Source organism: Zootoca vivipara, chromosome 2 (genome assembly GCF_965207765.1).
Source record: "Zootoca vivipara chromosome 2, rZooViv2.hap1.1, whole genome shotgun sequence".
NCBI classification, from domain to species: domain Eukaryota; kingdom Metazoa; phylum Chordata; class Lepidosauria; order Squamata; family Lacertidae; genus Zootoca; species Zootoca vivipara.
The window spans coordinates 107,731,959-107,759,638 of NC_142584.1; the positions used below are offsets into that span (position 1 = coordinate 107,731,959).

The window sequence follows — 27,680 nt, forward strand, 5'->3', positions numbered from 1 at the left end:
TGGCCTGTGGGATAGGGTTTTTCAATGATGCTTGCTTTGTTGTGGTGTGGACTGTTGCGGTTTCCTGTATCTGTGATAGCGCAAATTGCTGAAGGGGGAGTTTTCAGTAGCATGGATGTTGTGTCACGCAAGCCTTGCAGTGCCGTCTCTTAGAGATTTGCAGGCTCCGGCTCCTGCATGTTTTCATCTGTTGAGCAATGTAGTTGGTTTTCCTGTGGGCTATTTTTGTGCATGAATAAAACTCAGCACCGGCCCTCTGAGTCTGCAGTTCAAGAGCTGGTTCTTCTGTAGGAGGATCTCAGAGAAGTGGGAAGGTTTTGTCGGAGAGTCTAAGAAGTTTCGTGTGTGCCTATATTTCAGAAGCCAGGTGAGGAGATAACTTGCGGGAGGGAAAGGATTTGTAGATCTTTTGCTTTGCTGATTCAAATTGTAATGGGAAATTGAATTATTCAGTTGTTGTTGTTTAGTTGTTTAGTCGTGTCCGACTCTTCGTGACCCCATGGACCATAGCACGCCAGGCACTCCTGACTTGCACTGCCTCCCGCAGTTTGGTCAAACTCATGTTCGTAGCTTCGAGAACACTGTCCAATCATCTTGTCCTCTGTCGTGCTTTAGTAAGCACGTTACTAAAAATGTCCTGGGCAGAGCTTGGAATCAAGCCATATTCTGCCAAATTTCTTGACAAGGTGTGAGGAGCGAAAATGGGTTGATGGTGATACCTTTATTTTGCTGGGTTTCCAATTTCCATCTATGTTACTTCTCCATGTATTGAGCATCTTGCTGGATCACCCTAAGCGAAACTAAAGCTTCTGTACTTGCTAGGAAAGAAATGAAAGATAACTGGTTCTCAATCCTATTTTGGCAGTAAAAAAAGTTTTTTTCCTTTCAATTATTAACAGCTATACCTTTTTTATTTATAGCAATTTCCCAGAAAGTGAGCATTATGGGGGTGCTTCTTAAAAGATATCTTTGTAAGACACCAATTATTATGGGGGTGCTTCTTAAAAGATATCTTTGTAAGACACCAATTATTATGGGGGTGCTTCTTAAAAGATATCTTTGTAAGCCACCTGTGAGGGACAGGGGATATCGCGAAGTCCCTCCCCTCCTGAGTTCAAGCCCGTCCCCGAGCAAAGGGGAAAGCAGGGAGAGTTCCGATTCCAGTGGGGAAGCAGGAAGTCGTGTCCGAGGCTCAGGCAAGGTAGAGGAGCCAGGGTCCCAGGTGGGACAGGAAGGGGCAAGTAAGGGGGGAAGACCCATCCCCCCAACTCCAGAATTACGCAGGAAGAGGAGGGGCAAGAGGATGGGTCTGCCAAAGCTTTTGTGTTGGAGAAAGACGCGCCAAAAGCCATTAGGAGGTTCTGAAACCGACTGACAACATCGCTCCGTGTAAATAGCAATGACTTGAGCACTGTAAATACGCAGCACCAATAAAAGAATAAAATGCAGAGCTGCGTAGCGTCGTTACTCTGAAGTAGTCCACTCCGGCCACTGTGACAGCAACCTCCTAATCATTTTTGGGCTACTTTGGAGTTGCCGGGATGAGCGTGTCAGAGGCGGAGAAGTGGCGGCAGATCGCTGAGCAAGCCCAGCTAGAACTGCAACAGCTGTCGCTGCAGGCGCAGGGAGAATTGAAGGCAGCTAAAGAGGAGACTAAGAAGGTCCAGGACGACCGGCTACAACTTGCGGAACAGGTGAGAGAGCTCCAGGAAAAAGAGCAGCATTTAAGGGCGGTGGCGGTAGACCTCCAAAACAAGCTGGATGCAGAGAAAAACAAGGCGGGAGGGGCACCCCAAGTCCAAGTGCTGCCAGGAAGGAGAGCCGGGACCCTAGTAAGCAAGTTCAATGGAGACCCGAAGGAGTTTCAGGGCTTTGAGACTGAGATTGTGTATGCTCTTGAGCTGCACCACGATGAGTTCCCTGATGATGAGCACAGAGTAGCGTTTATTGTGGAGCACCTTACAGGGGCGGCCAGGGAGTGGCTAAGACCGTTAATTGCAACAAGGAATCCTTGCATGAAGAATGTCAAACTATTTCTAGAAGGTTTGAAAACGATGTATTCGTCCGATAGTCATATGGACCAGACTAAGGAGGAACTTCATAATTTACGCCAAGGAAATATGACAGTTCGCGCGTATTGGGCGAAATTCACCATGCTGGTGCACAGATTGGGGTGGGATCTGGAGTCTGCCCCACTGCAAGCGGCGTTTTACTTGGGGTTGCATGAGGAGGTGAAGGATGAGCTCTCAAGAGGTCCAAAGCCCAGTAATATGGATCAACTGAGCAAAGCGGCTCTGGCGGTGGGGGTGAGGCAGGAATCCAGATGGAGCGACAAGCAAGCAACGCGCGCAAAGCGGGCTTGGTTCCCACGGTCGCAGGAGAAGCCACTCCCTCAACAACCCTTTCAAGCCACGCCTGGGGCCAGGCAGGACCAGGAACCCATGCAGATTGATAGCGCGCGCGCGCGGGCTTTTCAAACCCCAGCGGCGCCAAGACGCAAGGAGGGAAGGGGTGGGAATTGCTTTCTCTGCAACTCCCCCCAGCATCTCGTCAGAGACTGCCCACATCGCAGGGAGTGGCAAGGAAAGGCGGGAACGGTTGTGCCCTCCCCCACTGACGCAGCACCACAGCAGGGAAACGGGAAAGCCTGGCTGCAGGAGACAAGGGGCGGCAGCCAGGCACAGTCAGCAGACCACAGCCCCAGCCCACCCACCCGCACAGAGAGGAGCAGAGCCAGCCCACCCCTCCCAGAGCAGGAGTGGTTCTAGAAGTGACGCTCACGCTCCCTAATGGCTATCCCCTGACAGTCCTCGCCTTAATTGACAGTGGGGCGTCAGCGAACTTCTTCTCGAGGAACTTTGCAGAAGAGCACCAGATCCAGCTTCTGCAGCTGGATTTTCCTCTGCACGTGGCAACCATTGACGGCAGAGAGCTGCTGGGAGGGGCCATCACTCATCAAACCCCCCCCATGAGAATGACGGTTGGAAGGCACTCAGAGACACTGGCATTCAACGTCACCACCATCTCAGACCCCCCAATCGTTTTGGGCATGAGCTGGCTGGCGCGCCACGACCCCTCCATAAGTTGGCATCAGAGATGCATCGCTTTTGGATCGGACTTTTGCCTGGAACATTGCATGCAGCACCAACCAGGGGAGGGGCCTCCGATAGCCACGGTGGCCACCATGCACGTCAAAGGGGGTGAGGCGATACCCAAACCATACTGGGACCTGCAGGAGGTCTTCAGTGAAGCGGAGTCCGACCACCTGCCCCCACACAGGCCTTTTGACTGCCAGATCAACCTGGTGCCTGGGGCAACTATACCCCCAGCCAAGCTGTACGCCATGTCAGACCAGGAACTGGAGGATCTGCGCGCTTTTATCGACAAGAACCTCAAGCGGGGGTTCATCAGAGAAAGCAAGGCAGCAGGGGGCAGCCCGGTCTTCTGGGTGGACAAGAAAGACACGCAACAGCGCCGTCTTGTGGTGGATTTTAGACGGCTGAATTCGGTGACAGAGCCAGTGGCTTTCCCCATGCCCAGAGTGGATGATCTCCTGACAGCGGCACGCAGGGGCAAGATTTTCACCAAGCTAGACCTGAGGGGGGCGTACAACTTGATCAGGATCCGGGAAGGCGATGAGTGGAAAACCACGATGTTCACGCCTCTGGGCTCTTTTGAATATCTGGTGATGCCCTTCGGGTTGCAAGGGGGCTCAGCATGCTTCCAGGCCTTCATGCACCACGTCCTGGGGTCCCTACTCTTCAGGAAATGCTTGGTCTTTCTGGATGACATCCTTATTTACTCCAACGACCCAGTGCAGCACGTGAAGGACGTCAGGGAGGTGTTGCAGCGCCTGAAGGAGAACCACCTGTATGTGAAGCTGGAGAAGTGCAAGTTTCACACCAAGGAGGTGGACTTCCTGGGCTACAAGCTGTCAGACAAGGGGCTGGCAATGGACAAGGACAAGGTGCAGACCATCCTGGACTGGCACAGCCCCAGGACGCGCAAAGATGCCCAACGCCTACTAGGCTTTGCCAACTTCTACAGGAAGTTCATCAAGAACTTCTCTCGAGTTACGGCTCCCATCACTGACTGCCTGAGAGGCAAGCAGAAGTTCAGGTGGACACCAGAGGCGCAAGCAGCGTTCGAAAGCCTCAAGAGGGTGTTCGCCTCAGACCAGAACCTGTTCCACGTGGTTCAGGACGCGCCCCTACGCATTGAAACAGATGCTTCTGATAAGGCTGTGGGCGCCATTTTGTTGCAACTGGACGCCAACAGAGAGTGGAGACCCTGTGCCTTCTTCTCCAGGAAGTTGACCCAGCCCGAGCGAAACTACACAGTTTTTGATCGGGAACTTCTTGCGATCCACGCGGCGTTCCAGCACTGGAGACACTTCCTGGTGGGCGCCAAGCACCCCATCCAGGTGTGCACAGACCACAAGAACCTGGAGTTCTGGAGAACTGCCAGGGTGCTCAACCAGCGGCAGATACGGTGGGCGGAGTTCTTCTCGAACTTCAACTTCTCCATACACTACATCCCAGGAGAGCAGAATGTCAGGGCGGATGCCCTCTCCCGCAAGCCAGAGTACATGGAGGAGGAGGCGCCACCAGCCCCAAGGCACATTTTCCCCCCGTCGGCATGGTCCTGCGGAGCAGCAGTGGTGAGCGAGGCAGAACTCACAGCACTGACGGCAGCGGATGAATTTGCCAACCGCATCTTCAGAGAACTGAGAGGGGGGAGGGAGCAGGCAAAAGACTTTGCAGAACGCAGAGGGCTGCTTTTCTACAAGGGTGCGCTGTACCTACCCACCACCCAGCTTCGACGTACGGTCCTCAAGCAGATGCACGACAACCCTACAGCGGGGCATTTTGGAAGGGACAAGACCACTCACCTAGTCATGAGACACTTCTGGTGGCCAGGGGTGAGGGAAGATGTTCGAGACTATGTAAGGGGCTGTACCACCTGCCAGCGGGCGAAGGTGGTCAGAGCAGCGCCACCAGGGTTGCTGGAGCCCTTAGCCACACCACACAGGCCGTGGGAAGTGGTGTCCATGGACTTCATCACAGATCTGCCTTCGTCCAGGGGTAAGACTGCAGTGTTGGTGGTGGTGGACCTCATGTCCAAAATGTGTCACTTTATACCGTGTGCCAGGGCAGTCTCGGCAGAAGAGACAGCCAAACTGTTTGTTGATCACGTTTTCAGACTGCATGGATTACCTTTAAGGGTTATTTCGGATCGTGGCCGCCAATTTGTTTCCAGGTTCTGGCGGCGGCTCATGAACCTCCTGCAGGTGGAGGTCAGCTTGTCGACGGCTAGACACCCGCAGACCAACGGACAAGCGGAGAGGGTCAACGCCATTCTGCAGCAGTACCTGAGATGCTACGTCAGCCAGCGGCAAACGGACTGGGTGGATCGCTTGCCACTAGCAGAATTTGCCTACAACAATGCAGTGCACGTCTCCACAGGGGTGTCGCCCTTTAAGGCCAATTACGGGCGCGACCTCAGATCTTTCCCAGAGAGGGAGAGGGAGGAGGAGGAGGAGGGCCCACAGGCTGAGGATTGGGCAGAGGAACTGGAGACGGTGCACCAGCAGCTCAGAGAACACTTGGAGAGGGCCAAGGAAGCGTACAAAAAGGGGGCAGATCGCCACAGGCGACAAGGGGAGGTCATCAGGGTGGGGGACAAGGTGTGGTTGTCCTCGGAGGGCCTTCCCACCAGAGGGAGGTGCAAAAAGCTGGCACCCAAATGGCGGGGCCCCTTCACGGTCACGCAACAGGTCAACCCGGTGGCATACAGGCTGGCACTGCCAGAGGACATGAGGGTGCATCCAGTGTTTCATAGATCGCTGCTGTCGCCGTACAGGGAAAGCAGCAGGCTCCGAGACAGCGAACAAACCCCCGAGGGAGGGGGGGAGAGGGAAAGCAGGGAGCAACTCAATGAGGCCACGGCCATCCTGGATTCAAGGTGGGGGGTGGGGGGCCTGGAGTACCTCATGGCATGGGAGGATGCTCCACCGTCCCAGAATGAATGGGTTCCCGCCACTCAGATACAGGAGGAATTCTTGGTGGAAGAATTTCACGCCCTCTTTCCCCACAGACCCAAGCCCTGGCACATGGAAAGGGAGGGGGAGGAGGAGGAGGCACGGGAGAACAGCTCACCATGGCGCTGGGAAGCGGAGTTTGAGGAACCAGAGGATGAGGTATGGGTGTCGCCGAGATCCACCCAGTCAGAGGAAGGAGCAGATTGGCAAAACATTTTTACCCCCACCAGCTCGGACGCCACGGACTTTTTGGGATTCCCGTCCTCCCAGGCGGAAGGGGGGGGGCTCGCAGGACTGGGGGGAGGTGTTCACACCAACGGGCTCGGAGAGCACCGAGTTTTTAGGCTTCCAGTCGTCACCGACACATGGGGGGGGCCTGGGGAGGGGTGAAGGAGAGCTTGGGAGGGGGGTGGATGTGAGGGACAGGGGATATCGCGAAGTCCCTCCCCTCCTGAGTTCAAGCCCGTCCCCGAGCAAAGGGGAAAGCAGGGAGAGTTCCGATTCCAGTGGGGAAGCAGGAAGTCGTGTCCGAGGCTCAGGCAAGGTAGAGGAGCCAGGGTCCCAGGTGGGACAGGAAGGGGCAAGTAAGGGGGGAAGACCCATCCCCCCAACTCCAGAATTACGCAGGAAGAGGAGGGGCAAGAGGATGGGTCTGCCAAAGCTTTTGTGTTGGAGAAAGACGCGCCAAAAGCCATTAGGAGGTTCTGAAACCGACTGACAACATCGCTCCGTGTAAATAGCAATGACTTGAGCACTGTAAATACGCAGCACCAATAAAAGAATAAAATGCAGAGCTGCGTAGCGTCGTTACTCTGAAGTAGTCCACTCCGGCCACTGTGACACCACCAATTTTTCTGGCATTAATACATTCCAAACCACTGGCAATTCTCTGTCATCTGTTTAAGTACCACCCAGATCTAGCCACATTTTTTCCCAGGGTGGAAGTACAGACTCTCTCTCTCTCTCTCTCTCTCTCTCTCTCTCTCTCTCTCTCACACACACACACACACACCGTAAGCCGCTCTTGGTTCTCAATGTGTATTAGAATAATCTTTTTTATGGTCTGAATTGTTCCAGATATTCTGATGGGTCCTGCACCACTGAAGAGTCATGCCATGCTGCTCAGCAGGAGATATTCCTGTGGCTTTTCATTCACCTTGCTTGCTGCCCATTTCCTCTTCTCAAATGCCTGTGAATATGAGCCAATGAGTGAGTATGAATATGAAATTGGAGTTTCAGAAACCGACAACAACAGTCCTTTCCTAAAAACATAGGAAGCTGCTTTTGACAAGGTCAGATTAGCGTTTTCTCAGGTTCCCTTGCAAAAGAAATCAGCCCCAAAGAAGCTGGTTGTTTCATTCTCCTTTTGCATGTGGGTTTTTGCAAACTGCCCCTATGGTCCTGCAAACTGTTGCTTCCATTTTGGGCTAAAAGCGTCCCTGCTACAGTTGTTGCATACATGAACAATTTTTGGTCTCTATTTGGAATTTCTTCACCTACTATACTCAATAAAAATGCTTCTGGTTTTTTAACCAATGTACTTTTGTATAGTTTCTTTAACTAATTATATATCATTTCCCAGTAAGCTTTTACTTTACTACAAGTCTACCACATGTGATAGAAATTTCCCCCCTTTTCTTTACATTTCCAACATTCCTTATTTCTGCAAGTTGAGTTTCTTTGGGCAATTCACACAAGCGTCTACTGCCTCTTTGCCTACCTAGGACTGCACGAAGACTCATCACATCCAACATTCTGCTCACAAAACAGCCTGCCAGATGCCTACATGAAGCCCGCAAGCAATACCCGGATACACTAGCTCAAACTGGAAAGGATATATGATGCTGCAGGAGATAATATTTGAAACTAAACTTCTTTCTGGTTCCATCCCTGACAGGTGGTGAGAATTGCCTTAATCGTACTTCAAAATCTGTGCAAGAAGGGGAGACAATAACAGTGAAATTTGCTAATGATTCAGAATCTTCAGAACCGTATTTCGACATCTGCATTTGGAACAGCGCAGCTTCCAAATGGTATATTGCGTGCCATTTTAGTGGTGGAGTCTGCAAGACATACCATAAATACTTCAAAGAGAATGTTTCCATGATAGCGGGAACTTTTCATATATACAACGTAAGCAGAGATGCTGGCAGGATCTATAAGCTTCTCAACATTTCTGGAGATTGTGTGGCCTGGATAAATGTCACCGTGTCAGGTAAGTTTTTACGTGCTGCACCTCTGCTATAAGAGGATGTAGGGTCTGTGTAGACTCCGCAGTGCTATAATTGTTAAACATTTGGAAGTCAAAAGCACTTGCTCATTTATTGTAGATCCACAATCATTATATGGGGCAGGTTGAGCTGGATTAAGCAAAATAAGCAAAATAAGCAACGCTTAGGGGAAAAAAGGGAAGGAGGTCATCACAGAAATTTTCCATTGCCAGAATTTACCATGGACCATATGGTACAGTGATGTATGGAAGTGAGAGCTGGACTATAAAGAAGGCTGATTGCCGAAGAATTGATGCTTTTGAATTATGGTGCTGGAGGAGACTCTTGAGAGTCCCATGGACTGCTAGAAGATCAAACCTATCCATTCTGAAGGAAATCAGCCCTGAGTGCTCACTGGAAGGACAGATCCTGAAGCTGAGGCTCCTATACTTTGGCCACCTCATGAGCAGAGAAGAGAAGACTCCCTGGAAAAGACCCTGATGTTGGGAAAGATGGAGGGCACTAGGAGAAGGGGACGACAGAGGACGAGGTGGTTGGACAGTGTTCTCAAAGCTACAAACATGAGTTTGACCAAGCTGTGGGAGGCAGTGGAAGACAGGAGTGCCTGGCGTGCTCTGGTCCATGGGGTCACAAAGAGTTGGACACGACTAAACGACTAAACAACAACAACATATGGTACAGCTGAACCAGGTTTGAACATATAAAGGCTCCCACAATAAATGAAAAAGAAGACGAAGACGAAGACGAAGACGAAGACGAAGACGAAGACGAAGACGAAGAAGAAGAAGAAGAAGAAGAAGAAGAAGAAGAAGAAGAAGAAGAAGAAGAAGAAGAAGAAGAAACAATAGAGATTAATGTTTTACATTTTTATGGTTTGTTATTATTTATATTTTGAATTAGATATCTCTAGGGGCACCAAAATCTTTTAAGTAGTCTTAATTCGGCCCTTGTCAACCTGGGAAACGAGCCCATCTAGGAGAAGGAAAGTTCTGATCCTAAACCTCCACTACCTTGTGGGATATCTTTGTGAGATGGCAAGGCAAATCCAGAGTGGGGTCCTTAAGGCGGTTGGATGGCACCTTGTACGCTTCCTTCCAGCAGCTCCTGCAGCCAAGCTGGTGCCAAACGTATTGCTCTGCTTTCCTTTGGGTCACATCAGGGCTGTTGAGAGAGAAGTCTTGTCGTCTGAGCAGTTCAGGACCTCCATACACACCGCCCAGGCTTACATCCAGGGGAGGTCATTTTGGTGCTGCAAATGCAGCGGTTTGACTTCACCCCCAGAGGTGCACTCCATTGTCTTTTGAGTCAGACAGAGGCCATCAATACTAGCCAAAAGATGGCACTGATCCATGGCCCTTAGCTTAGAGAGCCAGTGTGGTGTGGTGGTTAAGAGCAGTAGACTCGTAATCTGGGGAACCGGGTTTGATTCCCCGCTCCTCCACTTGCAGCTGCTGGGTGACCTTGGGCTAGTCACACTTCTTTGAAGTCTCTCAGCCTCACTCACCTCACAGAGTGTTTGTTGTGGGAGAGGAAGGGAAAAGGAGAATGTTAGCCGCTTTGAGACTCCTTCGGGTAGTGTTAAAGCTGGATATCAAATCCAAACTCTTCTTCTTAGAATCATAGAATCATAGAGTTGGAAGAGACCACGAGGGCCAAGCAGGAAACACCATCAAAGCATTCTTGACATATGCCTGTCAAGCCTCTGCTTAAAGACCTCCAAAGAAGGAGACTCCAGCACACTCCTTGGTAGCAAATTCCACTGCCGAACAGCTCTTACTGTCAGGAAGTTCTTCCTAATGTTTAGGCGGAATCTTCTTTCTTGTAGCTTCAATCCATTGCTCCGTGTCCGCTTCTCTGGAGCAGCAGAAAACAACCTTTCTCCCTCCTCTATATTCTCCCTCCCTCCTCCCCCTTCTTCTTCGCTAGGGCTCTGTGTCTTACGTTCTTCTTATACTGCCTTTGGTGAAGTCCCTGAAAAGTGCAACTCTGTAATGCTAAAGTAGCTTGCAAGTCATTAAGAAAATTTGTTTCTCTAAGCAAATATTACAAATCAACCAGAGATTTTGCCTTTCGCTAGACAGGCCTAAGGAAGACAGGATGAGAAAAATGGTTCCATCTGGCCAATGCTGGTTTTTATACGATGCTAAAAAGCACATTGAATGTGGTTACACTTCTAGGGTGTATGTTGCTACAGGGGGACGCACAAGGGGAGAAGAGGGACGAAAAGTCCCACTGTGCAAAATTAAGTCCTTGTGCTGATGGAACAACTGACTTGGTTCTACAATGAATGCAAGCCTAAAGCTCTAACACAGGGGTTGTGAATGTGGCAGCCGCTCTGATGTTGTTGGACTTCAGCTCCCATCATTCCTGACCACTGGCCATGATTTCTGATGGGAGCTGGAGTCCGACAATGTACTGAAGGCACCATGCCGGCTACAATGGGCATAGCCAAGGAGGGCTGGGGGGCAGCTGCCCCCCTAGATCAAGTAAAACAATAGAAATACTTAACTGACCAATCACTTCGGTTCTGCCCCCCGCCACAAAGGTCCTGCTCCCCCTAACCAAGACCTTCCCCCTCTAACAAAAATCCTGGCTATGCCTATACTGGCTAGCCCTGATCTAGGAAATAATAATAATAATAATAATAATAATAATAATAATAATAATAATAATAATTTATTATTTATACCCCGCCCATCTGGCTAGGTTTCCCCAGCCACTCTGGGCGGCTTCCAACAGAATAATGAAATAAAATAATCTATTAAGCATTAAAAGCCTCCCTAAAGAGGGCTGCCTTCAGATGTCTGGTAGCTGTTTTTCTCTTTGACATCTGATGGGAGGGTGTTCCACAGGGCGGGCGCCACTCCTACCGAGAAGGCCCTCTGCCTTGTTCCCTGCAACTTGGCTTCTCGCAACGAGGGAACCACCAGAAGGCCCTTGGTACTGGACCTCAGTGTCCGGGCAGAACGATGGGGGGTGGAGACGCTCCTTCAGGTATACTGCGCCGAGGCCGTTTAGGGCTTTAAAGGTCAGCATGAACACTTTGAATTGTGCTCGGAAATGTACTGGGAGCCAATGTAAGTCTTTCAAGACCAGTGTTATGTAGTCTCGGCGGCCGCTCCCAGTCACCAGTCTAGCTGCCGCATTCTGGATTAGTTGTAGTTTCCGGGTCACCTTCAAAGGTAGCCCCACGTAGAGCGCATTGCAGTAGTCCAAGTGGGAGATAACTAGAGCATTGTTTCTCAGATGGAGCTCTAAACCTGGATGTTTGCACAATATTTGTTTTGAACTTTCCAGCATTGCGACTGTTTGGACACAGACACTCGGTGTTTAATTCCATCACTTCCTCTGAAGTTCTAGAGAGAGGGCAAGACCCTTGTTCAGTTGGTTCTGCTTTCACCCACAAAAGAGAGCATTTGGGGCAGAGAGATGTAAATAAAGGAAACAAAAGCTGCCTAGAAGTGAGGAGGAAAGGGGAAATACGCCAGGGAAAGTGAAAGCGAAGGGGGAACACATAGGCAAACATTGGTGTTTCTCCAGCCTTCTGATAAAAACCTCCTTGTGCATGGATGCTGCCTTTTGGTTAATATGGATCCACACCCAGATAATGAGTTCACTATTAATATATGTAAGAGAAATAACCTACTGAACCCCAATTTTCCATTTCTTTCCCTGCAGGAGGTGTGTCCTGGACGTACTCCCACATTGTAATTACAGTGTTAGCAATCTTATTATTATTTTAAGTGTTGTTGATTTTTTTGGTCTTATCTTACTTTATAATAAAATTGTAAAATGTTGACACTCTGTTTTCATTGGGGGCTTTTCATAGTTTTGTTTTTGTTTTTGGGGTTTTTTTGCAATGCCATACACCATCATCACCATCATCATTTATTTTTTATACCCCGCCCACCTGACTGGGTTTCCCCAGCCACTCTGGGCGGCTCCCAACGGAATATTAAAAACACGATAAAACATCCAACATTAAAAACTTCCCTAAACAGGGTTGCCTTCAGAGGTCTTCTAAAAGTCAGATAGTTGTTTATTTCCTTGACATCTGATGGGAGGGTGTTCCACAGGGCGGGCGCCACTACCGAGAAGGCCCTCTGCCTGGTTCCCTGTACCTTCACTTCTCGCAGGGAGGGAACCGCCAGAACGCCAGAAGGCCCTCGGAGCTGGACCTTCTTGGTAGTGGCGGGCGCCACGACAAAGAAGGCCCTCTGCCTAGTTCATTACTCTGTTGATTTAGAGTAGTTTGTGCTAGTGCACATTTGGAAAAAAAAGGTCTTGTGAAAAATACAAAACCTTCATGAGATGCAGAGCTCAAAGCTACAGTATGTGAGCATCTTGCTCCATTGCAAGCAACACCGCCCCCGTCCCTGGCCACTCCTGTGTTAGGAATTTTGGATGGCCTGTGAATGCATAAGAAGAGGGCTCTTTCCTTCAACGGTAGGTTTCCTTAGATACTTTCAATCTAACATATCCAGTAACGACAGAAATGCATGTAGTTGAGAAAAGAAGATCTCGTGGCCAACAAGGCATCAAAATTGAAAAACTTTCTTGGATCTTGGGGCGTATGGGGTGTTAGAGGATGGGTGATACTTCTGGTGAGGGACACCTTGGGCTGCTTCTGAGGTGATTTGTCCACTTTTGATACCCACCCTGCACTCAGCTCTCTAAAAGGGAGACAAGTGGCGCTGTGGTCCAAACCACTGAGCCTCTTGGGCTTGCCGATCAGAAGGTCAGTGGTTCGAATCCCCGTGACACGGTGAGCTCCTGTTGCTCTGCCCCAGCTCCTGCCAACCTAGCAGGTTGAAAGCATGCCAGTGTAAGTAGATAAATCGGTACCACTGTAGCGGGAAGGTAAATGGCGTTTCCATGCGGTCTGGTTTCCGTCAAGGTGTTCTGTTGCACCAGAAGTGGTTTAGTCATGCTGGCCACATGACCCGGAAAGCTGTCTGCGGACAAACACCAGCTCCCTTGGCGTGATGAGCGCCACAACCCCATAGTCACCTTTGACTGGATTTTACCATCCAGGGAGCCTTTTTTTGTTTTACTCAGCTCTCTCCTTCCAGCAACTCCTGCAGCCAAGCTGGTGCCAAATATCTTGCTCTGCTTTCCTTTGGACCACATCAGTGAGGCTGAGAGTGGGGATCTTGTCATCTAGGCAGCCCAGGACCCCCATACACACTGCCCAGGCTTGCACAGCATGGAAGGTTTCTCTGGTGCTGCTAATGGAGAAGTTGGACTTCACCCCTGGAGGCATGCTCCATTGTCTCTCGAGACAGACAGGTGCCAACAACATGGTTCTCAGCAGTGTAGTAAACTGTGGCTTAAAAAATCACATTGCTGGTTTATACCCAACTCAAGCTAGCCCCAGGCCTTGGTACAGAAGTACTGTGTAAGATTACCGGTTGCAACAATACTGCACAGATCAAACTTTTCCTATCCTCCGGCTGCTAAACAGCAGAGGCAACTGACAGTCTAACATCTTTCTCTCTGCTTGACAGCTGTTCAGAACAGCTGGTGGCTCCGTAGCTCTGCGCATATCAGGGATGATGGGAGTTCCAGTCCGACAACATCTGGGAGGCATCAAGTTGGGGAAGGCTGCTTTAACGTTGCTAAACAATGAAAAGGTAAACAACCGTGAAGTGCAAATATTTAAATGTATATGCACCAACAACCTTCACATATACAAAGAGATTCAAAAATGTGTACAAAATCTCATGCTCGAAGTCTTAAAGGTCCAATACTATGTATCCAGTATGCCTCCTTCTGGTGTAGTTTCCTTTTCAAAGCCTCAGCATTTATTCCAGAGTGTTTGTGCTTAATAAACCATTTAAAATCTGTAGCTCTGTGGTTTTTCCTCAATAAAATGGGACGTAAGTGGCGCCTCCAAAACTTTATTAAGGATTCGATTTTTATGCTCTGAGATTCTCGCTTTCACCGGTCTAAAAGTACTCCCTATGTACCATAAATTACAATTGCATTGTAGGGCATACACAAGAACCTGCAAGAACCTGTCCGGTTGGAGTCTTTTACTAATTGTAACTCTCAGGGAGTTGTGTATGCCCTACAATGCAATTGTAATTTATGGTACTTAGGGAGTACTATTAGAGCAAAACATCTCCTAAGGACATTTCCTGATGGCGACAAACCTGCAGGCTGATCCTATAATAAATCTTTATCCAGAAATACGACACCCCGTTTTATATTTGTACTTCTATTATTTTTATTGTATTGTTTTGCTTTACTTCAATTAAAAAGTAAATTGACATCAATTTTAAAAATCTAATTGACTTCAATTACTGCTACCTAAGCTCACACTGGGTTACAGACTGCAGGGTCAAAAGTGCTTCTCAGTCCCACTGCATATTTGAGCCACGTGCAAATGTTGTTAATGCGTAAGATTATTCTGACATATTCTCTAGCCACGTAGCAATTGCTCCCAGTCCCCCCCCAAAAGGGATCTTCACAGTCACAGCACCATCCTTTGTATGCCTACTCAGAAGGAAGCCCCACTAAGTTCAGTAGCACTTGGTCACTTGGGTATAGGATCACAGCCTTAGCCTCTCATATATAAACCCACCTATATAATCACATAAGCGCTTCAGTAGATGAAAAGGAAACAGAATTCTCATACTGTAAAGAAGGACTGAAGATGATCAGTGAACAATGGAATAATAAGGCTCTCTCAGATTATCTGAACTTGGCATCTCCAGAAGCAGGGAGATGTTGCCTGGCGTAGAAGGAAAGGGGTACTCCTCCATCCTCTCTCGATACAGTTTGGCTCCACTTCTATCCCTGGTTGCTGAGTTTCTCTCACTGCAGCACATGAAGGAAACATGCTGTGGAAAGGAAGAGAAGCTTCTGACTTGGCTGGACACCAGACATAGCTGCCAAGTCTCCCGTTTTCCCCGGGAAACCCCCGTTTTTCCAGCTGTCCCCAGCCGAAAAAACAGATTTTTTTTGTTTTTCCCCAGTTTATTCTGGCACGGCGGCCATTTTGGAACTGGGCGGAGCATGCTCAGAAGCGACTTTTGATGCTGCTCTGCCCAGTTCCAAAATGGCTGCAGCGCAACTTCTGGGCACAGCAGCATCAAAAGTCACTTCCGGTATGCTACTTTCGGTCCGGTCCCTTATTTTTCAGAGAGGAACTTGGCAGGTATGCCACCAGATGGTTTGAAGGCACACTCTTGGAGCACTGCCTTGTGTTTGTTTGCGCATGTGTGGTTAGGTTGGCATATATGCACATTCATTTAAGTCAAAGCTGTAGGTTTGACAGGAGGTTGGCAAGATCGCTCTGAAAGAATCCATTTGGAATTAGCAGTGCTCATAAGCCTGTGTGGATCTGCTGCGTGGCTAATTAAGCCCTCCCTGGAAGTCTGATAACAGCTGCTCATTGTACATTTTCATATACGTCTTTTTAACAATGCAGACCCTGGATGCTTCCAGCATTTTCTTTCCCCTCGGAAACAGTTGCTAAAGATTGCCTTAAACTTCCCAATGCAAGTGGGGGATAGTTCAGTTGGTAGAGCATGAGATTCTTAATCTTAAGGCTGTGGGTTTGAGCCCCACGTTGGGCAAAAGATGCCTGCATTGCAGTGGGACGCAGGTGGTGCTGGGTTCTAAACCACTGAGCCTCTTGGGCTTGCCGATCAGAAGGTCAGCGGTTCAAATCCCTGTGACGGGGTAAGCTTCCATTGCTCTGTCCCAGCTTCTGCCAACCTATCAGTTCAAAAGGACGCCAGTGCTGGTAGATAAATAAGAACCACTGCAGTGGGGAGGTAAATGGCATTTCCGTGCACTCTGGCTTCCGTCACGGTGCCCCATTGCACCAGGTTTAGTCCTGCTGGCCACATGACCCGGAAAGCTGTCTGCGGACAAACGCTGGCTCCCTCAGCCTGAAAGTGAGATGAGTGCTGCAACCCCATAGTTGCCCTTGACTGGACTTAACCATCCAGGGGTCCCTTACCTTTTTATTAGCTGTGGTCCCTTCCAAATCTATGATTCTGTGAAACAGTTTATGGATGCCTTGGGTAGAAATGCAGGGGAAAGACACTTACCTCTGCTATGATCAGGCCAAGGAGACAGAGAATCAAGCCCGCTAAGCTCAAATGAATGATGTTGGAAACCGTAGAGTCGCTGTCATTTGCTGCCTTCGTGAAAGAGACAGAACCACCCGCATTCACTACAGGAGAGAGACAGACAACGTTCATCTCTAATGTTTTGCTTAGAGCTCAGATGCATGGGAATAGGAGTCAAAGGAAGCGTGGGGGCATTTTGAGATGCAAGTTCTCAAAACATGGGGCAGTACTACTGCTGTGGAAACAAAGATACCTGGGGGGGAAATCCTGGGAACCTTGGAATGATACCCCCCCCCCAGAAGTGTTCTCTCCAAGAATCTGAGTGGAAACCCCTCACGTTGCTGCTAGATGGCAGCTGCTTGGTCCTGGTCTCCCTGCCACTGCTTAGAGCAGGGAAGTGAGTTTCTATTTCGCCAAGCATGCCAGTGGGAATGACAAGAGAAAAAAGAGACATCACCTCTCTGGAGCAAGCATTGGTCATTTCCTCAGCTACGACAGAGAGCCCAACCCATAGCTGCCAAGTACCCCATTTCCCCCGGGAAACCCCTGTATTTTCTTACCATTTCCCGCAGATGTCCCGAATGGCAAAATACCCCGTATTCCCCCGGATTACGGAGCTCCTGCCGGTGGCCATGTTCTTCTGGTGCCGCGCCGGCACCAGAGGTTGCTTCTATGCACTTCCGGATGGGCACAGCGGCATCGGAAGTCGCTTCTACGCATGTCCGGAAGTGCGTAGAAGCGACTTCCGGTGCCGCGGCACTGCTGATCCCGGATTTTTGCAATCCCGAACTTGGCAGCTATGGCCCAAGCGGCAGTGCTATTGTGGAGTTTTCTGCACTGCGCTCCCATCTTTTCAAAGACCTGCACTTTCAGGGTTCTAAATTGTGTGGGGAGACTCCATGGGTACAAAGGAGGGTCTCCACTGTGGACTTTTGCCCTCCAAAAACCAGATAGAGCTGTAACAGCCAGCCAATCACTGTTGTGCTTTGAGAAGAGCAGTAGCTCGCTGGTGGACGCAAGAGCTAAACCAATTTGCACTGTGCAAAAGCAACTGCTTCTCAAACCAAGATGCACCATTAGTCACCTGTAGTCCTTACTCAGAGTAGACCCATTCAAACTAATGGACTGAAGTTAGCCATGCTCATTCATTCCAATGAGACTACTCCGAGTAGGATATGATGCACAGAGGATGTTTCCAGATGATCTGTTTATTGAGCCTTCATTCTGATTTGTTTGTGGGGAGGTGAGATAGGAAACATTGCATTAAGCAAGGGCTATGCAGAGCACACTTTCCAGGGCATTTCTCTCTCGCTTTATTCATTACAAAACGTCTGGTTTTTGGGGTGGAGGAGGACCAGCCCCCAGCTAAAGAGAACTTACTTGGGGGAGATGCTGGAACTGGCTTGTTAGACGAACTCTCAGCCTGATCGGTTGAAGCGTTCATCCCTGGGTGAGCAGAAAAGAAAGAAGGAAAAGTTGAAGAGAGCCTCAGTCCAGTGTGCATCATGAACAAGCAAGCTTACTCTTAGGGAGGAAGATCAATGCCTGCAAACTCCCTCTGCCAGCATCCCATTTGTTTCCTTCCTGATCTCCCTTTCCCCATCCATTCTCCGTCCCCTAGAACTTACCTGTTGCTCCTGTACTTTTACTGATAGGCATTCCACTTCTCTCCACTTCTAGAAATTGTACGCCCTTGTATTTGGTATTGTTTGTTTCTGCTAAAATGACAAGAAAAAGGCTTTACCCTTTTTTTAAAAAAATGCCCAAGGGCTTTTGCTTTCTCCAGGGAAGCGAGAAGCAGGCTTTGACTCAACTGTCTGCTATATAAACTCTTTTATCAGGGAGGGGTTGGTTTTAATCAGCAAACTATTGTATTGTGGGGGGGGGGTGCAGAAGAGTTAGGGTTAAGGTTAGTCCACATAGTTTTGTGGTCCTGATTTGATACTGGAAGCCTCCCGGCTGCTTTTAACTTAATGAAAACCACAGATCTAAATCAAGTTATCTCACACATTACATCTCTAATGGCTGCTATTTTAATAACAAGAAATGACAGACAAGCAAACCACAATGTGAGAAAGTGAGAAGGTCGGGTGAAGCTTCGTCCCTCGGTCTCCTCCAGGCATATTATAAAGACGTATCATTTTGCCTAGGATTTCCCTGGGCCTAGCTATTAATAAAAACATACAGTCATACCTCGGTTTAAGTACGCCTCGGTTTGAGTATTTTCAGTTTAAGTGCTCCACGGACCCGTCTGGAATGGATTAATCCACTTTCCATTACTTTCAATGGGAAAGTTCGCTTCAGGTTAAGTATGCTTCAGGGTAAGTACTGACTTCCAGAACCAATGGATTCAAACTTCAAGAAAGAAGATTCCACCTAAACATTAGGAAGAACTTCCTGACAGTAAGAGCTGTTCGGCAGTGGAATTTGCTACCAAGGAGTGTGGTGGAGTCCCCTTCTTTGGAGGTCTTGAAGCAGAGGCTTGACAGGCATATGTCAAGAATGCTTTGATGGTGTTTCCTGCTTGGCAGGGGGTTGGACTGGATGGCCCTTGTGGTCTCTTCCAACTCTATGATTCTATGATTCAATTGTGTTTGTAAACCGAGGTACCACTGTAATCATTAAATAATCTCTTATAAATGGAATAATAATATTATAATTAAATCATTTACTAAAAACAATAGGGTCACATTAGGGTGCAGACCAAACCTAACCCTCTTACCCTTGGTCACTGTTAGGCTGATGTTAGCCGACAGCATCACGTCCAATGCCAGCAAGGTGATGCAGTAAATCCCAGAATCCTCAGCTCTCACACCCTTGAGTAACAGAGAAGCATCCTCAGAGGACAATTCTACACGATGTCTGTATATGTCTGCTTTCCTAACGCTGATTTCGCAAAGGTCCCTCCAGGGCTGAGTACCGTTCCCTGCCAAGCAGTTATCCGCCATGAGAATCAGCACCGCCCGGCGGCCAGTGACAAAACGCCATCGCACCTGGAAGTAGCCCGGCACCGAAGTCGGAAATGTCAACGAGGCAGAGAGCAAGGCCGTATTACCTTCCGAGATGGAAATCAGAGATTCGGGCACCTTCAACAAAAGGGCTGCAGCAGGGCCTGGGCAGAAGGGAGAACGGGGAAGGGCTTTTAAGCAGGCAGAAGCGGGCACCAGCTTCTTGGGCTAGGACAATGCAAGGGGCTTTCCCCCAAGCTGTTGGGGGAAATATACTGTCAGCCAATGAGATTTCTCTAGCGGGAGGAAGAGCATCACTGGTATAGTGAAAGTGATATGTGTTTTTTGTGTGTTTGTGGATTTGTCCCAGTCCCCAAGAAAACAGCAGTTACCGTAACTGCCTAAATCAGGGGTCAGCAAACTTTTTCAGCAGGCGGCGGGTCCACTGTCCCTCAGACCTTGTGGGGGCCGGACTACATTTTGAAAAAAAATATGAATGAATTCGGATGCCCCACAAATAACCCAGAGATGCATTTTAAATAAAAGGACACATTCTACTCATGTAAAAATACCAGGCAAGCCCCACAAATAACCCAGAGATGCATTTTAAATAAAAGGACACATTCTACTCATGTAAAAATACCAGGCAAGCCCCACAAATAACCCAGAGATGCATTTTAAATAAAAGGACACATTCTACTCATGTAAAAACATGCTGATTCCCAGACCATCCGCAGGCCGGATTTAGAAGGCAATTGGGCCACATCTGGCCCTCGGGCCTTAGTTTGGGAACCCCTGGCCTAAATGACTACCGACCTATTGCATTAATATCTGTAGTGATGAAATGCTTTGAGAGATTGGTCCTTCAACATCTTAGGTCATGATTCCCACCGGACTTTGATAAACATCAGTTTGCCTATAGGACAAACAGGTCAACAGATGATGCCATAGCTACAGCCTATCATCTTGCAGCGAGACATCTGGAGAGACCGGGGAATTATGTCAAAATGTTGTTTATTGATTATAGCTCGGCTTTTAATACCATCGTCCCGGACATTCTTACTAAAAAGCTGATGGATTTGGACCTTTCTTCTACCATCTGTGACTGGATTAAAGACTTTTTCAGGGATCAGACACAAACAGTGAGGATTGGGACTGTTACATCTACAGTGGTACCTCTACTTACGAATTTAATGTGTTCCGAACACACATTTGTAAGTCGAATCCCATAGGAATGCATTGGGAGAAAAAATCCGTAAGTCGAAGCAACTTATCTAAAAATTCGTAAGTAGAAAAAATCCTATCTAAACTGCATCCAAGATGGCGGACAGAGCTCCATTTGTAAGTAGAAAAATTCGTAAGTAGAGTTATTTGTAAGTAGAGGTACCACTGTACCTCCCTGAAGCTTAGCACTGGCAGCCCACAGGGATGTGTACTCATTGTACACATATGACTGCATATCATCCAGGGGTCAGCAAACTTTTTCAGCAGGGGGCCAGTCCATTGTCCCTCAGACCTTATGGGGGGTGGACTATATTGGGGGGGTGAATGAATTCCTACGCCCCACAAATAACCCAGAGATGCATTTTAAATAAAAGGGCACATTCTACTCATATAAAAACATGCTGATTCCCGGACCGTCTGCCAGATTTAGAAGGTGATTGGGCCGCATCCGGCCCCTGAGCCTTAGTTTGGGGACCCCTGTATCTGATCCATCCACAGTAATTATTAAGTTTGCAGATGATACTACAGTGGTACCTCGTTTTATGAACACAATTGGTTCTGGAAGTCTGTTCATAAACTGAAGCGTTCATAAACTGAAGCGAACTTTCCCATTGAAAGTAATGGAAAGTGGATTAATCCATTCCAGACGAGTTTGCGGAGTACTCAACCTGAAGCGTACTTAACCCGAAGCATGGGTATAATTGGTTCCGGAAGTCTGTTCGTAAACTGAAGTGTTCATAAACTGAAGCGAACTTTCCCATTGAAAGTAATGGAAAGTGAATTAATCCGTTCCAGATGGGTCTGTGGCATTCGTAAACCGAAAATTCGTAAACCGAGGTGTTCATAAACCGAGGTTCCACTGTACTATAATGGGCCTAATTGCAGGCGGAGATGAAACAGCGTATGGGGGGAGGTTCAAAAAGTATCTACATGGTGCTTAGAGAATAACTTGCACCTAAATATTAGTAAGACAAAGGAGATGGTGTTGGACTTCCAGAGGAAGAGAGGGGAACCTGCCGTGTTGTATATCGGGGGGGGGGGGCTGTGTAGAGAGAGTCTCCTCCTTTAAATATCCTGGGTGTTTACCTTAGTGAGGACCTCACTTGGAAAATCAACATAACTCAGGTGGTCAGAAAGGCCCAACAGAGACTCCATTTCCTCAGGGCCTTGCAAAAGAATAATGTTAAACAACAACTGATGAACTCATTTTACCGGTCCACAATAGAAAGTGTCCTTTCATATTGTATCCCACTGTGGCATGCTGGCCTGACAGCCACGGACAGAAAGTCTCTACAGAGGGTGGTGAATACAGCACATGATATCATGGGCTGTCCTTTGAGTCCGCTAGACATCGCAAGGGATCATTGCCTTAGGAGAGCAGTCTCAGGGATGACTCACACCCTGGCCATCACCTCTTTAATCTTCTGCACATGATATCATGGGCTGCCCTTTGAGTCCGCTAGATGACATCGCAAGGGATCGTTGCCTTAGGAGAGCAGTCTCAGGGATGACTCACACCCCGGCCATCACCTCTTTAATCTTCTGCCCTCAGGCAGGAGATACAGAAGTATAATCAGTCGTGTTGTTGTTGTTGTTTAGTCGTTTAGTCGTGTCCGACTCTTCGTGACCCCATGGACCATAGCACGCCAGGCACTCCTGTCTTGCACTGCCTCCCGCAGTTTGGTCAAACTCATGTTCGTAGCTTCGAGAACACTGTCCAACCATCTCATCCTCTGTCGTCCCCTTCTCCTAGTGCCCTCAATCTTTCCCAACATCAGGGGCTTTTCCAAGGATTCTTCTCTGCTCATGAGGTGGCCAAAGTATTGGAGCCTCAGCTTCACGATCTGTCCTTCCAGTGAGCACTCAGGGCTGATTTCCTTCAGAATGGATAGGTTTGATCTTCTTGCAGTCCATGGGACTCTCAAGAGTCTCCTCCAGCACCATAATTCAAAAGCATCAATTCTTCGGCGATCAGCCTTCTTTATGGTCCAGCTCTCACTTCCATACATCACTACTGGGAAAACCATAGCTTTAACTATACGGACCTTTGTCGGCAAGGTTATGTCTCTGCTTTTTAAGATGCTGTCTAAGCTTGTCATTGCTTTTCTCCCAAGAAGCAGGCGTCTTTTAATTTCGTGACTGCTGTCACCATCTGCAGTGATCAAGGAGCCCAAGAAAGTAAAATCTCTCACTGCCTCCATTTCTTCCCCTTCTATTTGCCAGGAAGTGATGGGACCAGTGGCCATGATCTTGGTTTTTTTGATGTTGAGCTTCAGACCATATTTTGCGCTCTCCTCTTTCACCCTCATTAAAAGGTTCTTGAATTCCTCCTCACTTTCTGCCATCAAGGTTGTGTCATCTGCATATCTGAGGTTGTTGATATTTCTTCCAGCAATCTTAATTCCGGCTTGGGATTCATCTAGTCCAGCCTTTCGCATGATGAATTCTGCATATAAGTTAAATAAGCAGGGAGACAATATACATGGATCAATGCCTTGATCAATATTGATCAATATACATGGATCAATGCCTTGATCAATATTGATCAATATACATGGATCAATCCCCTTCATGGATCAATGCCTTGTCGTGGCGAAGGGGCTTGAATAACTCAGAGAAGCTATGAGCTATGCCATGCAGGGCCACCCAAGATGGACAGGTCATAGTGGAGAGTTTTGACTAAACATGATCCACCTGGAGAAGGAACTGGCAAGCCACTCCAGTATCCCTGCCAAGAAAACTCCATGGACAAAGACAACAGGCATAATCAGTTGTACCAACAGGCTAAAAAATGGCTTCTATCTGTGGGCTGTTAGGCTGTTGAACGGAAAATAACATACCGAAATTGACTTGCGAGGTGGTATGTTGTTCGATAAGAGATTGAGTGTTGGGGGAGGCTCATTTAATTTCATTGTACACAAGTTGTACAATGACAATTGCAGCGTCAATGGAATATGTGTTTGCAGATGTATAGATAGATGATAGATAGATAGATAGATAGATAGATAGATAGATAGATAGATGATAGATAGATAATAGATAGATAGATGACAGATTAGATAGATGATAGATAGATAGATAGATAGATAGATAGATAGATAGATAGATAGATAACATCCCAGTGTAAGACCTACCCCAAAGGTCTTACACTCAGAATATTGACTGTAAGAGGAAGGAAAAGGATTATAAGTTGCATTTCTATGTAGAAATGAAACTTCAAAAAACTCAGTGTTTCAGGTGGGTTAGGAAAAGCAGCCATCTCCCTTCAATTTTTTTAGGACAGCTTTTAGAAATTGTGGATGTGATGCAATTCCTGAGAGCTCAGACATGTTGAGGTCTACAAGCCAAAGGCATCATAACTTGAGCATTTACAGTCATACCTCGGTTTAAGTACACTTCAGTTTGAGTATTTTCAGTTTAAGTACTGGCCGTGTGCTGCGATACCAGTTGCAGAGCTGGAATAACAAAGAACCAAAAACAACACACAGCATCTATGTGGCCCTTCTTTCAGGTTTTTCAAGGGCACCTGCATGTTGTATTTACAGGAGAAATTCACGCGCATACCAAATTTTAGGCTAGCGCAATCAAGGTGGATTAAAGGGCTCTGTCACCCTTGTGCAGCAAATGATTTTTTTCATTTATTTTTCTAAAAAATACCAGACTTTCTGCAGTTTGGAAAGTGAACCGGGAAATGCATGGAAAAGTGAGGGATGAACAAATGGACGGAATAGGTGCAAACACCGAGCAATCAAACCAGACCAAATGCTCAATAAAGACCAGGCATAATTTTACCTCTGTGCAATTGTAATTGTGTAATTCATCCCATGGACTGCAAGAAGATCAAACCTATCCATTCTGAAGGAAATCAGCCCTGAGTGCTAACTGGAAGGACAGATCCTGAAGCTGAGGCTCCAATACTTTGGCCACCTCATGAGAAGAGAAGACTCCCTGGAAAAGACCCTGATGCTGGGAAAGACTGAGGGCACTAGGAGAAGGGGACGACAGAGGATGAGATGGTTGGACAGTGTTCTCGAAGCTACGAACATGAGTCTGACCAAACTGTGGGAGGCAGTGCAAGACAGGAGTGCCTGGCGTGCTATGGTCCATGGGGTCATGAAGAGTCGGACACGACTAAACAACTAAACAACAACAACAATTTAACATTTGTGCAAGCAAATCAGGATGAATGCTGAATAAGCAGATGGTCTGGAAGAGCTGTAAGTGGGGATTGCGTATTGAAAGCCAATCCCCGCAAACTCCCTTATCAGGATTCCCATCGGGCAACCGAGCTGAGATGTGCCTGTCCAGCACATCACAAGTGTAACCCACCACCTGAAGTAATCTGCATCCTGAGAAAGCTTTGCAATTTGTGTTTTGTTGAATTCACAACCTCCCCCTCCCCCCACACCATTTGCCTAGAGTAGTAGCATCTCCTAAAATAGACCCTTTCACTCACCGATCAGCATCCCAAACAGCCACAGCTTTGCCATTGCAACCAGGATACCTTCCTGCATTTACAGCCCCACGGTCTTTTGCTAAGTCAACATCAGTGATCCTCTCTTCCCCCTGTGTAGTCTGCTCAGGGGAAGACTGACAGGAGCCAGGAACTTCCTGCTTGCTCGCTGGTAAACCCAGTCATGCTCTGCAGTTTCTGCTTAAAAGTGAAATTTAAGGTCAAACTGCCATGAATGAACAAGTATGTACAGTAGCTTGTTATGTAAATCGGGTCCTCCCTTAAAGAGGGCACGTGTTGCCAAAAACCAAACTAAAATTTGAGTCTTGTCTGAATTTATTTAAGGGGAAGGTTTAAAGGTCTTAACACTCAAATAAAACCACAGAGACAGAGGCTTCTTAGAGCTCTTCTTGAGAAGCAAATAGCAGCTTTCGAGAGAGGATATTTATCAGGATCCTGGTAAAGAGAGTTAAAGGGCTCTTTCCCCCACCCACCGTGGTCCCAAAGGCTGCATTTCACACAACCAAGAGCACGTCCATTGATTGCATTCACATTTAACATCACAGAAAATGTGGACCTAAAATTCCTTTCCCTCCATGTGAACAATGGTATGAAGGAGAGGGCATATTCACAGAATCGTAGAATCATAAAGTTGGAAGGGACCCTAAGGATCATCTAGTATAGGGGTGGCCAGCTTCCAAGAGACTGCGATCTACTCACAGAATTAAAGAGTGACAGTGATCTACCCCCTTTGGGGGGTTCAGATCGAAGTTGTTGAGCTTTTTGAGGAAGGAGAAAGGCCCGTTTCTTTGGGGGAGTGCAGGGCAAAAGTTTTGAGCTTTTTTTAGGGGAGCCAAACTTGTTGGGCTTCTTTGGGAGGAGCCAGTGATCTACCAGCGATCTACCACAGACATCCAGTGATCTACCGGTAGATCACGATCTACCTGTTGGACGTGCCTGATCTAGTACAACCCTGTGCAATGACGGAATATGTAGTTGTCCCATGCAGGGATCAAACTTGCAACCTTTACGTTATCAGCACCATACTCTAACCAACTGAGCTGTCTTGTCCCATCCAACAACCACATGTGTCCACAGTTTTCACAAAGGCCAAAAAATCCGGAACCTCTCCAGAGAAGGCAACATCAGCAAACATATTGAAGTCTCACAGATAAATAGGGTTCATCAGTAAGGAGCTGCTCCTTGAAATAAGGAATAGGCAGAAAGCCTGGGGTCCTGCCCACAATCCCGCTTATTGTTGCCATCCGCTTGCTTCTTTTGCTGTGAGCTTGGGCAAAATTCTGAGGGCCAGAGCTCAGCAGTGGAAGCAAATGCCTTAGGTGCAGAAGGTCCTGGGCTCAAGCTCTGCCGCCACCTGGTGGGGCTGGGAGAAAATGCTGTCTGAAATCCTGGGGAGCTGCTGCCAGTCAGTGGAGGCAAAGCTGAGCTAGATGGGTCAATGGTCTGACTCACTATAAGGCAGCTTTTTATGTTCCGAGGAGTGGAGACCTTGACAGGGAAGGGATAGGATGGGGGAGTAGAAGCCCACAAACATTTTGTGGGCCGGATGCAGTCTTTACTTTGGTAAAAGGGAATTTGCTGAGGCCTGTGGCCATATTCTCTCATCCTGGTAGAGAACTATAATATTCATTCATTCATTCATACCCCACCCATCTGGCTGGGTTTCCCCAGCCACTCTGGGAGGCCCCCAACAGAATAAAAAGCAAAATAAAACATCAACCATTACAAACTTCCCTATACAGGGCTGCCTTCAGATGCCTTCTTAAAGTCAGAAACAGCGGTACCTCGGTCCTGTTTACGAACGATTTGGTTTACGAACTCTGCAAAACCGGAAGTAGTGCCCCAGTTTGCAAACTTAACCTCGGTCCAGGGGCATAGGAAGATAGGGGCGGTAGGGGCGGGCAGCCCCAAGGGGCGTCCTCCAAGGGGCGCCATCGCGGGCACTCACCCCACCCCTGGAATGTGTGTCACGCCCCTCCGGGAGGCGCGCAACTCCCCTGGAATGTGCGCCACTTCCCTCCGGGAGGTGCGCCCCCAGAACGCCCCCTCCCCCGGTGCCAGAGCATGAAGCTCCGCCACTGCCTCGGTCTAAGAACAGAATCCAAATGGTGGAAGGGCACCAGCGGCAGGAGGTCTCATTAGGGGAAAGCTTGGCCTATCGCGCAACATCCAAAAAACCAAACTTGTTGGGCAATAATAATTTTACTACAGTGGTACCTTTGGATGCCAACGAGATCCGTTCCGGAGCCCCGTTCGCATCCAGAGTAGTACGCAACCTGCGTCAGCGCTTCTGCGCATGCACGGGTCACGATTCAGCACTTCTGCGCATGCGCATGACCTCATTCGACACTTCTGCGCATGCGTGAACCGCCAAACCCGGAAGTAACCCGTTCCGTTACTTCCAGGTTCGGCGCATTCATAACCCATGTTGTACACAACCCGCAGCATTCGTATCCAGAGGTATGACTGTATTTATACTCCACAGAAGCTTTCAGGAAGCCGATTATCGTCAATCTGGGGAGAGAAATGCCTGGGATTGCTTTTCAGAACTGGGTTGGGAGAGCTGTGGGCCGCTCTTGCTACAAACTATTTCTCAAAAGTAATTTCAGGCATTTCTACGGATTGACAGGAGATACGGGATTTGCTACAGGGCTATGCACCAGGGAACATACCTATTGA

At 48.1% G+C, this 27,680-nt stretch overlaps 1 protein-coding gene and 1 long non-coding RNA gene across 2 annotated transcripts; one reads left to right on the forward strand and one right to left on the reverse strand.

The window, feature by feature from the left end:
• The first annotated feature begins 232 nt into the window (after positions 1 to 232).
• Positions 233 to 12,067, forward strand: LOC118081103 (uncharacterized). The gene is made up of 4 exons (XR_004692043.3): positions 233 to 367; positions 7,118 to 7,249; positions 7,938 to 8,255; positions 11,950 to 12,067. It is a non-coding gene; the product is annotated as an uncharacterized LOC118081103 (long non-coding RNA).
• A 2,408-nt stretch (positions 12,068 to 14,475) lies between these two features.
• LOC118076261 (uncharacterized) lies at positions 14,476 to 25,146 on the reverse strand. The gene is made up of 6 exons (XM_035098897.3): positions 24,984 to 25,146; positions 19,078 to 19,467; positions 17,984 to 18,073; positions 17,736 to 17,801; positions 16,335 to 16,459; positions 14,476 to 15,116 (listed from the first exon to the last, which is right to left on the reverse strand). Exons 1-6 carry the CDS (start codon positions 25,039 to 25,041, stop codon positions 14,934 to 14,936), a joined length of 912 nt encoding a protein of 303 aa, XP_034954788.1. The 5' UTR covers positions 25,042 to 25,146; the 3' UTR covers positions 14,476 to 14,933.
• Between the last annotated feature and the right edge of the window lie 2,534 nt (positions 25,147 to 27,680).

Bases quoted from the DNA above. Each gene is read 5' to 3' on its own strand.
- LOC118076261 (XM_035098897.3), bottom strand. From the start codon at position 25,041: ATGCAGGAAGGTATCCTGGTTGCAATGGCAAAGCTGTGGCTGTTTGGG. The intron at 18,074-19,077 runs GTAAGAGGGTTA...TTGTCATTTTAG, and splicing joins CAGCCTAACAGTGACCAAGG to CAGAAACAAACAATACCAAA. The intron at 16,460-17,735 runs GTAAGTTCTCTT...TCTCTCCTGTAG, and splicing joins AGTTCCAGCATCTCCCCCAA to TGAATGCGGGTGGTTCTGTC.